At 42.7% G+C, this 16,154-nt stretch overlaps 2 protein-coding genes across 12 annotated transcripts in view; both read left to right on the top strand.

Annotated features, from left to right (window-relative positions):
* pde4dip (phosphodiesterase 4D interacting protein) overlaps window positions 1-8,436 on the top strand; it is a 69,706-nt gene extending 61,270 nt beyond the window's left edge. Inside the window, 16 exon segments of the mRNA XM_016680323.1 lie at window positions 1,116-1,367; window positions 1,457-1,588; window positions 1,773-1,889; window positions 1,958-2,165; window positions 2,729-2,844; window positions 4,222-4,332; window positions 4,417-4,492; window positions 4,494-4,513; window positions 5,986-6,096; window positions 6,181-6,300; window positions 6,372-6,535; window positions 7,004-7,135; window positions 7,208-7,361; window positions 7,986-8,032; window positions 8,139-8,210; window positions 8,361-8,436. Coding sequence (XP_016535809.1) covers window positions 1,116-1,367; window positions 1,457-1,588; window positions 1,773-1,889; window positions 1,958-2,165; window positions 2,729-2,844; window positions 4,222-4,332; window positions 4,417-4,492; window positions 4,494-4,513; window positions 5,986-6,096; window positions 6,181-6,300; window positions 6,372-6,535; window positions 7,004-7,135; window positions 7,208-7,361; window positions 7,986-8,032; window positions 8,139-8,210; window positions 8,361-8,417 — 1,889 coding nt within the window. The 3' untranslated portion in view covers window positions 8,418-8,436.
* Window positions 8,437-11,473: 3,037 nt separating this feature from the next.
* The window catches only part of mast2 (microtubule associated serine/threonine kinase 2), a 77,678-nt gene continuing 72,997 nt past the window's right edge, over window positions 11,474-16,154 (top strand). For 8 of the 11 annotated variants that reach the window (XM_016680328.1, XM_016680334.1, XM_016680333.1 and 5 more), the window contains exon 1: window positions 11,475-12,258. In XM_016680328.1, coding sequence (XP_016535814.1) covers window positions 12,178-12,258 — 81 coding nt within the window. In that variant the 5' untranslated portion in view covers window positions 11,475-12,177. Of the gene's footprint in view, window positions 12,259-16,154 lie in introns of all 11 variants that reach the window. The other 3 variants (XM_007569361.2, XM_007569355.2, XM_016680331.1) reach the window with 2 other exon arrangements.

Here is a 16,154-nt window from a genome sequence, read left to right as displayed (position 1 = left end):
TCGACTAAAACCAGACGACTAAAACCTAAAAACCAGTCGACTAAAACCAGACGACTAAAACCTAAAAACCAGAGGACTAAAACCTAAAAACCAGACGACTCCTGACTGAAATAATCGCTCACTTCTTTGGGTAAACATGCAGAGTTCATGTCCCAGCAGGATATGGATTATATTTACTGTAAAGTCAGAGAGAGAATAACTGAAAGAATAATAATAATAATAATAATAATAATAATAATAATAATAAACGTTTTAAATCTGTGTTATAAATGAATGTAAAAGATTTGCTGATTCACCATAAGAGGAAAACAAACTGATTTAAAACGATTTTATTCATTCATTCGTAAATTTGACAGTTTCAAACTAAATATTAATAAGCTAAATGTTTGACTTAGTAATATTTTGTTTACTAGCTAAATATTTACAAACTATAAACTAAATATTTAACTGAAATGTAAATATATAGCTCCAACTTAAATGTTTAGTTAGCAAGCTAAATAATTAGCTTTGAGGTAAATGTTTAGCTCTAAGCAAATAGCTTAGCTCTAAGCTAATAGCTTAGCTCTAAGCAAATAGCTTAGCTCTAAGCTAATAGCTTAGCTCTAAGCTAAAAGCTAATAGCTTAGCTCTAAGCTAAAAGCTAATAGCTTAGCTCTCAGCTAGTAGCTTAGCTCTAAGCTAGCCATTCTATAAAGTCCTTGCATGAAGGCAGGACTTTACAAAGAGGTTCGAGAGAGAAAGCTTTTATTTTGGTAGTCCGCTTCTGGTTGTTGGCAAGAATTTGCATGTTCCCTAAATATTAACCTGTGAGCTTCAGACCAAATATTTGACAATAAATATTGAGTATGGAAAAGAATAAATAACTTGGTGAAAATCTGATGAACCTCATTTTTTCTCTGATGACCAAATAATCCAAATTATTGCTGTTAATTTTTGACAGTGTAACTTTACAAACGACGGCTGCAGATATTGGATGCCTGAGTGTGCTGATGCACCTGCAGCACGCCAGGTGTGGTTGGTAAACGGTGTGTGTAGATGTTTCTGCTAAAGGCTGAGCTGTGTGTGTGTTTCTGGTGTGCTAGCATGCTAACGCGTTAGCGCTCTCCTCCCTGCAGGGTTTTCCACTCCCAGGTCTCTCCACGGTCTCCCCCCGTTCGTCCCTCAGCATCATGCTGACGCCGCCGGCTGCCTGCCGCTCTCCTACCGAGGCTTCCCCCCTCCTCCGTTCAGCGGCCTGGACGTCGCCATGGTGACGCGAGCCGGGGCCGGCCTGCTGGAAAGAGGTGCATTGTGGGAAACGCCGCGCGGCGTGGGAGCCGACCTGTCGTCGGGGTCGTCGGGTTACCAGTCAGGAACCGGACACACAGGTACGGCCACCGTGCTGCAGGCAGAACCGGGCCGGGCGCTCACTTCCTGTTTGCTTCCTGTTCACTTCCTGCTGGTGTTTCTGCCGCAGGTTCGGACCTGATGAAGGAACACCTGGCAGAGATCCGGAGTCTGAGGCGGAGACTGGAGGAGTCCATCCAGACCAACGACCGGCTGCGGCTGCAGCTGGAGGACCGGCTGGCCCACAGCGCCGGGGACAAAGGTGCTCAGTCCAAACCCCTTCTGGTTCTGGTTCTGGTCCTGGTTCTGGTTCTCTTGTTTGTCTCATCGGTTGTTTTTGTTTAGTTTCTAGACTAAATCTCTTAGTTCACTAGAAGAAAAGCAAAACTAAGTTAAATGACTTTTCAGAACGATATAATTTAAGTGAATTCCCGCTGATTTTCCAGGAGCTCCGACCAACATCTACATCCAGGGCCTGGACTCGGCCGGCCAGCTGTCCGAGCTGCGCCTCCTGCAGGAGGAGAACGCTGCTCTGCAGGCGCAGCTGCAGCGCGCCAGCCGAGGTGAGCCGCATCTCCGGCACCATCAGGAAAACTCTGGACAACAGAATAAATTCAGCGTTTTCCTGCAGAGGGCAGCAGAGAGGCGGAGCTTCGCAGGGAGGCGGAGCATCTGAGGGAGGCGGTCCTCCAGGAGCGCTCCAGGCTGAAGGAGGCGGAGCTGGAGACACAGAGGTGGGCGGAGCTAAGCCAGAGGCTGCAGGCGGAGGATGCAGTTCGCTGCCAGGAGGTGGCGCAGTTGAGACAGGACAGACAGAGAAACCAGGAAACCATCAACAGGTCGCTAGAACTTTTAATTTTACTGAAAGTCTTTGTGCTACAACAATAAGGTTTCTGTGATGTTTTTCCATGTGTCTTACTATTTCGTTATTTCGTTAGTGAGATATTTTACGTTTTGCATCGTTTTCTTTAGCTAAAACTAAAACGGGTCAAACATGGGATTTCCATGTCTTTCCATTCTAAGACAAACAGAAACTTTCCTTCAGAAGGAAAGAAAAAGCCAAACTATTTGGAATAATAAAATCTGACAGTTTTATAGTTTTTTCCCATGTCGGTGTCTGAGGGCCAATAAAGAGCCGTTTTCAGGCTCATCTCCCACCTTAACCAGCAGTTAATCGATAGATTTTCTGCACCAAGCAGTTAAAAATGTAGAAACATGTTTTTACTCAGCATCTTTAGAGGAATCTGAATTTATCACTATGACTGTTAGTAAGATAAACCAGGACGTTTTTTCTCATTTATTGTGAGATAATGCAAAAGAAAAGATCTCCACTTGTCCTGTAGGGGGCGCTGCAGTTCTCTGTTGGAGGAGAACCATCAGCGTGACGTAAGTTTGTCTCCAGGCTGCAGCATGAGGCGAGCGTCCTGCGCCTGCAGCTGGACCAGAGCCGCAGTTTGAGCCAGACGCTGCAGGAGGCAAAGCACCGAGGCTGGGAAAACCCCCGACACACACACCCAGGTAGGAATCAGGAACACACACACCCAGTAGGAATCAGGAACACACACACCCAGGAACACACACACCCAGGTAGGAATCAGAACCAGAACCAGGACTCACTCCTCTCATCATGCAGAAGAAACTCAGATCTGGACTGAAACCAGATAAATTTCTCAGAGTCTCTTTTCTACGTGAAGAAGAAACGTCTCAGGTTTAGTTCAGGATGCAAATGGTTAAAATGTTTAGCTCAGAGTTTCTGAAACTTTTCAGGTTGAGGATCATTTAACAGACAGGCTGACCTGAAATGACCCACAATAACACGAAGCTCCATAAACAACAAAATGAAAACATCGGTGCTGAAGTTGGGGCTGTTTAATAAAAGTGACTGGAAACAAAAAGCAACAAAAATGAGGCGTCAGACGGTCAGGGGCAGCACTTTAAATCAGAAAATGGAACGAGACGAGACCGTCATTAATTAATCACATCTTAGTCAGAAACTATACATCAACAAAATAAGCAACATTTTCAATTCAAAATCTACTTTTACTGCTAAATTACTGAAGAGACAGAAGAGCAACAAAGATATTTATAGTTTTTAATCTGATATTCAGTTTGTCTGTTTTTTCTTTTAACAAATCCTTTAAAAATTTAACTGTACGCTGACATTAGCGTTAGCTGCTACATGTTAGCATTGAGATGCTATGTTAGGCTAGCATAGCTTCACTGACAGGCTAACTCCCATTAGCACAACTTGAACACATCAGTCGTCTTTTCCAGCGTCCAATCAGATCGTTCAAAGCAGAAATTAAACCCAGAGAAGCGTCTTCGTCCTCCATCGCTGTTAGCGCAGGTAGCTTTCCCGTCAGATTCAGGAGCGTACCAGAAACATGTGAATACAAAGGTTCCAGGACTTTTTTATTTTAAAAAATGCATCCACTGGAATTATTTAAAAAGTAATAAAACTTAAGCTAAATGTTAAAATCTGTGTAATTAATTAATCAGAATTAACACCTAAGCATCCCTTCCAATCCTCGATTTTAGTTTTAGTAGTTCTTTACAAGCTAAATTTGTCTCTTTCACTGATAGTCCAGACCAGAGTAACAAGAAACGGAAAGAATGAAGTTATAATCAGAAATAACTTCAGGAAATGTGTAACTGGAGAAAGAAGACGAGTGGATTTCATTTTTGTAGATATTTTGAGTCATCTTTGATTTATAACTAGAATGTGTGAATAATCACTGATCTGGAACCAAACGCTGCGTTGGAGCTTCACTAGCATTTTATGCTAATAGCATTAAGCTAACATAAACAGACAGGATGAATCGGACATGATCTGATTTACTGCTTACATCGGCTCCCTGTTCAGACCGATTCCCTACACTTTGTGTTGCTGAGCAGATGAGGTGGCTAATGGCGCTCTGCCAGTGACCTTTGACCCCAGAGAGCTTCACATCCAGCAGAAGCAGCAGCTGAGCAGCCAGCCTGCAGCCAGGAGGCGACTCTTCAGCGGTCAGTTCGTCTCCACGCCTGAGTTCATCAGGAAAACGCCAAACCTGTCAGCGTTTTCCGACAGGAAATGTTTCTGTTCTGCAGGTGAAGACGTTTCTCCGCCCGTCAGAGACAGCGGCCCAATCAGAGACAGCGGCCCAATCAGAGACAGCGGNTAGGAACCAGGAACACACACACCCAGGTAGGAATCAGGAACACACACACCCAGGTAGGAATCAGGAACACACACACCCAGGTAGGAACCAGGAACACACACACCCAGGTAGGAACCAGGAACACACACACCCAGGTAGGAATCAGGAACACACACACCCAGGTAGGAACCAGGAACACACACACACCCAGGTAGGAACCAGAACCAGAACCAGGACTCACTCCTCTCATCATGCAGAAGAAACTCAGATCTGGACTGAAACCAGATAAATTTCTCAGAGTCTCTTTTCTACGTGAAGAAGAAACGTCTCAGGTTTAGTTCAGGATGCAAATGGTTAAAATGTTTAGCTCAGAGTTTCTGAAACTTTTCAGGTTGAGGATCATTTAACAGACAGGCTGACCTGAAATGACCCACAATAACACGAAGCTCCATAAACAACAAAATGAAAACATCGGTGCTGAAGTTGGGGCTGTTTAATAAAAGTGACTGGAAACAAAAAGCAACAAAAATGAGGCGTCAGACGGTCAGGGGCAGCACTTTAAATCAGAAAATGGAACGAGACGAGACCGTCATTAATTAATCACATCTTAGTCAGAAACTATACATCAACAAAATAAGCAACATTTTCAATTCAAAATCTACTTTTACTGCTAAATTACTGAAGAGACAGAAGAGCAACAAAGATATTTATAGTTTTTAATCTGATATTCAGTTTGTCTGTTTTTTCTTTTAACAAATCCTTTAAAAATTTAACTGTACGCTGACATTAGCGTTAGCTGCTACATGTTAGCATTGAGATGCTATGTTAGGCTAGCATAGCTTCACTGACAGGCTAACTCCCATTAGCACAACTTGAACACATCAGTCGTCTTTTCCAGGGTCCAATCAGATGGTTTAAAGCAGACATTAAACCCAGAGAAGCGTCTTCGTCCTCCATCGCTGTTAGCGCAGGTAGCTTTCCCGTCAGATTCAGGAGCGTACCAGAAACATGTGAATACAAAGGTTCCAGGACTTTTTTATTTTAAAAAATGCATCCACTGGAATTATTTAAAAAGTAGTAAAACTTAAGCTAAATGTTAAAATCTGTGTAATTAATTAATCAGAATTAACACCTAAGCATCCCTTCCAATCCTCGATTTTAGTTTTAGTAGTTCTTTACAAGCTAAATTTGTCTCTTTCACTGATAGTCCAGACCAGAGTAACAAGAAACGGAAAGAATGAAGTTATAATCAGAAATAACTTCAGGAAATGTGTAACTGGAGAAAGAAGACGAGTGGATTTCATTTTTGTAGATATTTTGAGTCATCTTTGATTTATAACTAGAATGTGTGAATAATCACTGATCTGGAACCAAACGCTGCGTTGGAGCTTCACTAGCATTTTATGCTAATAGCATTAAGCTAACATAAACAGACAGGATGAATCGGACATGATCTGATGTACTGCTTACATCGACTCCCTGTTCAGACCGATTCCCTACACTTTGTGTTGCTGAGCAGATGAGGTGGCTAATGGCGCTCTGCCAGTGACCTTTGACCCCAGAGAGCTTCACATCCAGCAGAAGCAGCAGCTGAGCAGCCAGCCTGCAGCCAGGAGGCGACTCTTCAGCGGTCAGTTCGTCTCCACGCCTGAGTTCATCAGGAAAACGCCAAACCTGTCAGCGTTTTCCGACAGGAAATGTTTCTGTTCTGCAGGTGAAGACGTTTCTCCGCCCGTCAGAGACAGCGGCCCAATCAGAGACAGCGGCCCAATCAGAGACAGCGGCCCCGTTGCTGCTCCGTCTCGGCTTCCTCCATCCCAGACGGCTGATCCAGGTCAGGCTGATGTTCAGACTGTAACAGATCTCAGGCCTGCAGCTCTTCATTTCTCCCTGGTTTTGCTGCAGCTGTCTGCGCCCAGCAGGGCGGCGCTCCTGAGGGAGGCCACCAGGCCGTCGGCCATCTTGGAGACCTCCAGGCCCTGCAGCAGCAGCTCCTGGAAGGGGCCACCCTGGCTGCTCAGATGGAGGCCGCTCTCTGTTCCCTGAACGCCTCGCAGAGGCTTCATCAGGTCAGAGGTCACACAGATGTTAAAGGAGAACTGTGATGAAAAATGTACTTTTCATGTTTTTATTCTTCCATTTGAGTTTTTACTGCTTCTAAAACTCACTCGGCTGTTTTTAGGCAATAAGTTAATCTAATCCTTCAATAATAAGCAGTAAATCTTTAAATTGCATCATAAACTAAAACAAACTCAATATTTCCGAGTTCCACCCGTTACCTAGCAACCCCAGCTGAGCTCTGCCTGTTACCTAGCAACCCCAGCTGAGCTCCGCCTGTTACCTAGCAACCCCAGCTGAGCTCTGCCTGTTACCTAGCAACCCCAGCTGAGCTCTGCCTGTTACCTAGCAACCCCAGCTGAGCTCTGCCTGTTACCTAGCAACCCCAGCTGAGCTCCGCCTGTTACCTAGCAACCCCAGCTGAGCCCCGCCCGTTACCTAGCAACCCCAGCTGAGCTCCAGGCTGTTTGCTGTTTCAGCCTTTGGACCGAGGATGCGTCAGTAACCTGCTGTCGGACTCCAAAACGCTGAAGCGGACCCTGCAGGAGGCGGAGTCTCTGCTGCAGGCGACCTGGACGGCGGATCTGACCGACTCTGAGGAAGCCAGACAGGTAAAAACCTCATCTGCATGTTTAAAGCAGCTGACATGAAGCAGATCCAAACTGAGCTGCTGAGTTGTGTAGGACGAGTCGCTGAGGGACGAGTTGCTGAGGGACGAGGTCGTCTGTCTCCGGATGAAGCTGTCAGAGCGGGACCAGGCTCTCAGGGACGCCATGGAGAGACTGAAGAGCTCCAGCCTCACCAAGGACAGCATGGAGCATTTCATCGTCAGCCAGCGTGAGTAAAGCAGCCATGACAGCAGAAAGCTGAGAAATATCCTTTAAGCCTCTGTAACAATGATCACTGTTTCAGGATTAACGTTTTTCTTTAAGAGAAAAATGAATCCACAGTAGCATTCATAGAGTTGCATTAGCATGCTAATGCTAATGCATTAGCATGCATTAGCATTAGCTAATTGCAAAAAACTTGTTTAATTGTGGAAAAGAGGTAGCAAACTAACACTCTTGCATGCTAATGCATTAGCATTGCATTAGCATGCTAATGCTAATGCAACTCTATGAATGCTACTTTCTAATCTAAAGAAAGGTGTGACACAGTGAGAGCATCATTAGCTCAGATATGCTAGTTGTTAGCATCTCTTGCTATGGTTTTAAATGTGCATCTGAACAGTGAGATACAGTAGATATTGAACCTAGATCTGCTAACAATTATCCTCTGCATAGAAATGTCTAATATCAGTTTTAATGTGTGATACAGTGTTGTTAGCATAAAGATGCTAACCATAAGCTAATGAGTGCCAAAGCGATCCAACATGGCCGCTCTGGTATTTGCTCTCTGTTGCCTGTCAGTGGTTTTATATCTGTGTTGATGCTAATGCTCTAGTTGCCGTTTTGTTTCCAGTGTCGAGAACGCGGGACGTCCTGAGGAGAGCGAAGACCAACCTGCAGGTGAGCCTCTGGTTCCGATTTCAGTGGTTTCTGTTCAGAATGAGAACTGTTCCCTTCACGTCTCTCCTGCTGGTTCCTTCTCTGTCGTCTTGCTGAGTTTCTCCAGGAGAACAAACTCAGGATCTGCTCCCTTCCAGCCTCTGTCTCTGTCCCCTCCCCCCCCTCCGGCCCAGTAAAGGTACCGTCCGCCCGGTTCCTCTGTTAGACCGCATGCTGCTTCCATGACTTTCCCTTCCTGAACAAACCTGCAGTCTGACTGGGATCCAGAATCCTCTCTGATCCGGTTGAAGATCAGAACCCTGCCTTCAGCTCCTGCTGTGTCTTCCAGGTGAAAAGCCAGGGGGCGCCACTGAGCTCGGCTCCCCTGCTGGTTGGAGCGTCCTGACACCCTGGGGCCTGGCTGCTCACCAGCGCCCCCTGCAGTCTGGCGGCGCGGCTCCTTGCTCCGGCTGAACCCGCCCTCAGTGACCACGGCTGAGACCGACAGAACCTCCAGTGTCCTTCCTCCAGATGAGCGACTTACAGCTGCAGTTTGAAACCAGAACCTGGATCCTCACAGATCCCAGTTTCTGAACCTGGAAGAAAAACCAGAACCTGCAGGTCCAAAGTCCTCATCTGCAGGTTTCCAGGAGGAAAGTCTGCTGAAAACAAAGCAACGTGCTTCCTTGCTGCCAGTTTGTGCTGATGGAGACGAAGCCATTCCCCCTGATGTTACTGAAGGCCTTCGCCTGTTTGTAGTTCAGTCACTGGTAAAATCCTCAGTAAGACAGAAAACTAACTTTACCAACAGAAAAGTCACTTATGGCTCTTTTGTTTCTGCTTCTAAAGATTTCACCTTCTGAAGCTACAAAGTATTATTATTATTATTTTAGATACTTGTTCGTGTAAGTCTGAGCTTTTCTCCACTGAAACACTGGAATCCAGAATCTTACCTCCTTCACTCTGGATGAAGGCCAGAAATCAGACAGAACCGGGACGGACAAGCCCTGATCAAGGTCTTGGTAAGGTCTTTCCAGGATCTTTGCAAGGTCTTTCCAGGATCTTTGCAAGGTCTTTTCAGGATCTTGATGTGACCTTTTCAGGGTTTTAGAGTGCCGGTGTGAGAAGGCAGGTCAGGTTTCCTGTTCCCAAGGCTCCGGGCCCGGAGCCTCGTCTTTCAGGCCCGGAGCCTCGTCCCTCGGGCCCGGAGCCTCGTCCCCCGGGCCCGGAGCCTCGTCCCCCGGGCCCGGAGCCTCGTCTCTCGGGTCCTGGGCCCGGAGCCTCGATCCTTCATGGCTTCCTGCTTCGTGGCGGCGCTGATCCTGACCAGAAGTCGGCAGAAGTGACGCCTTCAGTGACGGCATAGTCCAATCATTTCCAACATGGTTCTCCTGGTTTGTGGTCCAGCCGTGTTTGGCGCTGTCCCTCCAGGACGCCGTGGTGATGACAGATTTATTTTTGGGTGTCTTAGTTTTCTTCGGTAGTTTCAGACTCTTCCTGGTTATTCTGGATTTTCTGTATTTTTCTGTTTATTTGTAGTTTGGTGCATGAGCTCCTCGTTAATTTCTCTGAAATATGCAACTTTTGGGTCACTGTGCAATAAGAGCCTTGTGTGGTTGCCATGACGCCTCTTCTAGTTTAAAAAGTAACTTATTTAGCAGATCAAAGCTGTTGACAATCAGTTTTAGGTGCCCATATTTATTGCTGTCAGGATCTGGTTGTAATGCTCAGTAGGAGACGTAGCAGCATTAACCTTCACTGTTGTATTTATGGAGCAATAAGGCCAACCAAAGCAGACGGCCTGTTGGTCGGCAGGTCGGGTCCAAAGTGACCCGTTTTAAAGAGCTAACGGCTAATCGGATAAACTTTGGGATGTTCAGAAACCAAAGCTAACGGAGGAACAGCAGCGCTTTTTCTGCTGACCTGCTGGATTTTTATGCATGTTCTCTTTAACTGTTTTGAGATAAAAACAAAAATAATCTTTTCAATAAAAATAATATATATGGTAGAAATAAACTACAGACTCTTGTTTTCTGTGACAGTTTTACAGCCACACACTGCTGTCAGAATTAATTTGTTTTTTTACTTTTTTCTCCATCTTAAATGTTTCAGATCATCAAACAGATTTTAACATCAGATAAATGTAGCTTCAGTTAATACAAAAAGTGCTTTTCGAACAATATTTTCATTTATTAAGGGGAAGATCAGACACTGGAGGAAATTATGTGTAACTGCCAGCAGGGGGCAGCAGACCCCAGCAAACAGCGGTGAGCCGCAACGACGAGTTAGATAAAAATGTTCAGACAAATCAGAGATAAACTCGTTAAATGTGAATAAATGTAATAATATTTCAGTCTCCGTATTTCCACGAGAAGTTTCTGTTTGATTTAGATTTTATTTATTACATTTTTATTTATCAGAGATTGTGTGACGCTGAGCAGCAGAGAGGAAGCAGATTGGACGTCCCTCCAAAATAAAACAGTTTCTAGTTTCCGCCTCATCTTTTTTTCCTCTTCATTTCTACAAACGTTGAATGAACCAGAATATTCCAGAATAACTGATTACGAAAATTAAACTAACAGATTTAGACACTGGTGCTGCTGGAAGGACGAAAAGAGGTGCGACATGTCCAGATTTACAAACACAAAAATAATTAACTTATAAACAATTATTTTCACTTTTAAAATGTATGCAAAGAAAATTATGAGAAATGAATTTAGTGGACATATGGCTAAACATTAGATGAGTTTTAGAACAGGAGAACACATTTCTGTTTGACTATGCTTGATTGCTATTTAGTATTATTTATTTATTTATTTTTAATAGATTTCAGACATATTCTTGTTTTTAAAGAAGATATTTCTTTCTGAGATTCGTAAAGGAAAACCAGGAAGTTTTTTATTGGACACAATCAGGAATTTGGGGATTTAACTGTTTTGAATGCTGTTTTGTTTGTTTTCATCGATTTGTTTTTCTGTTTAATTAAAAAATATAGTAACATATCTAAATGTTTTTAAATGCTAACAAGTAGCTTTAAGATTTGTATCTTAAAATATTTCCCTCCTTTTTTTAAAGTTTCAATTTTTTAGAAGCCATGTTGTTTTGGTAATATTTCTTATGTCTGTACATTTATGACTGAGTTACTTCTGTGACCTTTTTGCAACTATAAAATGATAACTTAAAGTAGCTATGGCTAATAATATTACTACTAGTAATAATAATAATCATTGATATTATTAATATTACATTATTGTTGCTATATTATAATACTACTATATCATTATTTTTAATAGTAAAAATAATAATTACTAAGCTACTAAAGCAATGGAAACTTGCAAAATTATACGATTTTTTATTCTTTTTAGTTACACTTTAAAAACGTACCACATAAAAGAGAACCGAAACAAATTTGTGGACAGGCTCTTTTATTTTGGTATGCACGCACCGGAAGTGGCTTCATTGCTGCTGTTCGCTTGACGTCGCTTTGACCCGCAAGACCGACGGTGTCAGAGTCAGGAAACAGACAGAACCAAGCCGAACCGCCACAGCTCAACAGAGAGATTAGCCGGTGTCCCCGGCGCTGAGCTCAGGGTTTATCCGGGGATGGAAGACCCTCCCCGGAGAACAGACACCGCCTGAACCGGAGCCGCCGAGAAACGGTTTCACCGTTCGTTAGGAACGGGCGGGTTTATCCCCGAGGTTCCGGTCGTTTTTGGGCAGGTAGTCGTTAGCAAAACCTCGACTAGCTGTTCCGTTAGCTGCCCTGGATCCACCAGCCATTAACGGGTTAAGTACGGATCTTACAGGTTCGGGTGGCTGGGTCGCAGCGGAGGGCGGGAATGTGTTTTTCACCTCCCGAACGTTGGATTACACGTGTGAACCCGGTCCGGTTCTTTCCCGGGGTATTGTCTTGAAGGAGATACCGGCGGCTGCTCTTTCTGCTCCCCGCCCCAGATGTGGAGCCACGTTCGGGCTCGGTATGGCAGCTGAGCGGACATGGCAGGCTGGAGGAGACTCCTGACGGGAAGAATCTCGGCTCTGAACCCGGAGGAGATGAGTTTTATTTCGGCGGTCTGGTGTCACTGATGCGACCCGGGTTCACCGCACCAGAACCGCCCTGATTACCGAGTTTTTAACAGAAACGGTGTTTTTACTCTGCGGAGGAGATGAAGAGGACGGAGAATAAAAACAAGAGGAAGCTGAGCAGTTTGGAGCAGCAGGAGAGCGGAGAGGAGCAGAAAGATGAGGTGAGCCTGTCAGTCCGCGCTCTGGGCTAAAACGCAACGTTTGCTCTTTTAATGAGCCACAGTTGAAGTTCCTACTTTCTTCCTTCAAACGTCAACAATCAGATCAAATTCTGACTTTTTGACATGAGAAATATTCAACAACAATTCTGAATTTTTAATGTTAAAAAATTTAAATCGACCCAGTAAAGCAATAAAGACAAAAAATATTTAAGCTAAACTTTTAGTGAACCGAACTAGGAATTTAAAATTTTTATACAGAATATAAATGTAAAAAGATTTTTAAATTAAATGTTTTTCATATGGAAAAATTTGAAACAGATTTTCATACCCAATTTTTTTAGATGTTCAGCAATTTACAATGTATTAAAATTTGAGGAAATTTGCTTTAATTTCTAGCAGAAATACTCCATGTTGAAAATTTGAGTCGATATTAATGTGTCTGATAATCAGTAGTTATAATATTCCATACATTTCCTTAAGCTTTCAACATTGTGTGATAATATTAGCTCAGTTTTACTTATCGGATCAGTATCAGCCGATGCGATGTTGATGCTGATATATCATGCATCACTAATTTTGAGTTGCAAATTTTAAATTTGAATGTCTTCCACTTTCATTGAATAAAAAATTTTATGTTTTGATATAAAAATGTTGATCTTTAACACCAATAACTTATTAAAACTTGTTACTAAAGTTTTGGTAAAATCTCAGATTTTATGTAAATTTCAAGTTATTTTTGTATTTTCTTAGACAGAATTTTGATATTTTAAGTAGGGATGCACAATATATTGGCAGTAACATCGGTAACTTGGATATTAACCAGTGCTTATTTCCATCTTGTTTGTGATTGGGTGTTTAACTGAATAAATATCAGTAAAATATATTTATCAGTCATAACCTCAGTATAAATATCGGATAGCGATATCAGCCCACGTTTGCATATCAGTGGATCCATAACGTTAAGTCAAAGTTTCAACCTTGTTCTGTAGTTGAGTTGTAACAACAAAGATTGAACTTGAGAATATTATCTGAAATATTCATATTAATGACAGAGATCGCTAAGATTCAACATGAGAATGTCTAAAATTAATATTTTTTTTATTTTTTAATTTTGAGAAATAATTCTGCAGCTTCTGCTCAATATGTTGTAAAGATCAATTCAGAATTTTATTTGGAACAAAATTTTAACCGCAAAAGTCAGATTTTGGATATTGGACTTATTTTTTTTATAATAAAGTTTATAGTTCAATTATGAATTCTTAAGTTTTTGGTCAGAATTTGAGTTAAGCTGTTATTTTAAAATCTGTTCTCATTTTGACACCAAACCATGATGAAGTTTTGTTTTTGGAAAATATTAAACAGTATTTAACATGTTTTCTTTTTTTATATCTTAAATTAAATGTTAGAAATGTGTTTCTAGTCATTTTTACAGAACCGATCTGGGTTCTGACCCGCTTGTATTCTGAGCTCTTGGCTCTGGTTCTGATCCGCGGCTGGTTTCGTCATACGCCGTCCTCAAGGATTGTTTGTAATTCCTCCGCAGAGCGATTATGTAAGCTGGACACCGAGCCGGTCCGGTCCGACCCGAAGGCAGCAGATTCTGCTCAGTCACTGCAGGTTCTGACTGGGTTCTGACCTGGTTCTGTTGGCCGGTGCTGGTCGTAATGTGCATGGGATCTGTAGAGGAGAAGCTGAGTTGTGCTGTTCACACTGACATAAAATCCGTTGATATTTTTTCCATATTTCTGATTTTAATGCTGATATTTAATTATTAAACAGTCAAAACATAAATTTAATCCTTAAAGAAGTTAAAACATTTATTGATTGATGATATTTGTGCGTCAGATGGAGCGTGACGGGACCCTCAGCTTCATCAGCCCTCTAGCTGCTGCTCAACATTTGGGCCCAGATTGTTTTTTATTTATTTTTTTCTCGATTTTTTTATTTTTTTCTGCAAAGATGCAGAAACATTCAAACCTGCATCAGGACCCATGTGCTGGGTTCCAGAAGGAAACACTAAGCTAGGCTAGGCTGTGCTAGGCTAGGCTGTGCTAGGTTTTGCGATGCTATGCTAGGCTAGGCTATGGAGAGAACTAGCAGTAGAGTCCTGACTGGACGGGTTTTGTTTGGTCCAGTTTGCAGTCCATGCTCCTCTGGACCTTTGACCCGGCAGCTTGTTTACTCAGAACTCTGTTTACACTGATGACCCGGTTCTGGGTCAGTGGCCCGGCTCCATGGCAGCAGTAAAGCAGATAACAGGTTGGTTCTGGTGGATGCTGCTAAGTTGTTTTACTTAATGCAGAGAGGAACTGACCCTGGTTCTGGTTCTGGCTCTGGCTCTGTTGACCCACACTGTTTTTTTATTTTTAATCAGTTATGAGGCAAAACCTGGAACTGCTGCTGCGCCAGTTACTCAACAGGCTGTTGCTAGGCAACCAAAGCTTACTCAACAAGTTGTTGCTAGGCGACCAAAGATTGAGTGAGTTAGCTTAGCTAGCCATGAGAGGTTAGTCAGTTAATCTTCTGATTGTTCTGGTGTTTGTGACAGATTCTATTCTGCAACAATAAACAATAAAATCCTAGTTTTCCTAAAGTTACTCTGGCTGGTTGGTTCTGACTGTGACCGGAGACGAAAACCAGCTGGACTGGATTAAAGGAGTTCCCATGCTGTTCGGCGTTCCCTCCCGTTTAGTTCCCATGCTGTTCAGCGTTCCCTCAGCCCCATTGGAGGCGTTGTGTTGCAGCAGGTCCAGGTGGGTCCGTTGGTTCCGATCCGATCCGCTGGATGAGTCTCGCTGAAGGTCTCCGGTGCAACGGGTTCATGTTGACGCTGCGGAAATAACCTGAATGATTCTGATTATGGAGGTTTTTAATAATCACATATTGAACCTTTCAAAGTAAAACTCTGAGTTTATGAAGCAGCTGTTTCTGTTCCGTCTGCTCTAGTGAACCAGAACCGGTTCTGATCCAAACTGTGGTGAGACGCATCATGGCTACTCTGTTGGAACGTCAGCAGAAGAAAGACGAATGATTATTAATAATAATAACTGAAAAATGATGAATCTAGACCAGAAATCTGTCATCATAAGCTCAGATGACGCATTTAAAATACTTCCAGCTTTTTATTCCCACATGTTGAGTCCCTTCAGAAATTCATGTTTTATTGTTTCCATAAAGTGGAGATAATATTTCCTCTACTGGAAATTTTTACCAAGCAACAAGAACAGCAGCAGAAAACATAAAACTGGCATTTAGAGCGATAACTCTGAATATTCATTCATGCTTGTTATGGAGGATGAAAACTGAAGTTAATAACACCATAAATTAAAATAAGTTTTATGCTTAACTATAAATATTTATAACAGCAGATGTGCAAAGAGTTAAAAGATTAGAGCAAAAACTGGAAGAAACCAGTTTAAAGGATCTGCAGCTACAGTTTTACTGTTTGTTCCAATATTATTACCAAGAGCAACATGTTTCAAATATTAAAATAAAAAATGCATTTCAAAAATGAAACTCCAAAAAACTTCTCAGTCAATAAACACATTTTGATAGTAATTTACAATGTTACAGTTAAACTTACATGCAGTTTGGGATCCAACTGATCCAGAATGAAACCTGATGAAGCTCAGCATCAACGTTTAGCCTCACGCTGCAGTCCGAGTCGGGAATCGTCTCTCTGGTTTTAATCTGCTGCAGCAAACTGGACCTGCTTAATCTTAATCTGAGCTGCAGATTAACAGGATTCCTTCTCAGATTGAACTTTGATCTGCTAGGAGCTGAAAAACATTCAACTTCTGAAACATTCAGCTAGCGCCCAGCTAATATTGAGCTAACTCCCAGCTAGCACCCAGCTAATATTGAGCTAACTCCCAGCTAGCACCCAGCTAACATTG

This window comes from Poecilia formosa, unplaced genomic scaffold (genome assembly GCF_000485575.1).
Source record: "Poecilia formosa unplaced genomic scaffold, Poecilia_formosa-5.1.2 Scaffold240, whole genome shotgun sequence".
NCBI classification, from domain to species: domain Eukaryota; kingdom Metazoa; phylum Chordata; class Actinopteri; order Cyprinodontiformes; family Poeciliidae; genus Poecilia; species Poecilia formosa.
Note: the sequence above shows the minus strand (reverse complement) of the source record. Positions and strands in the feature narration are given on the sequence as shown.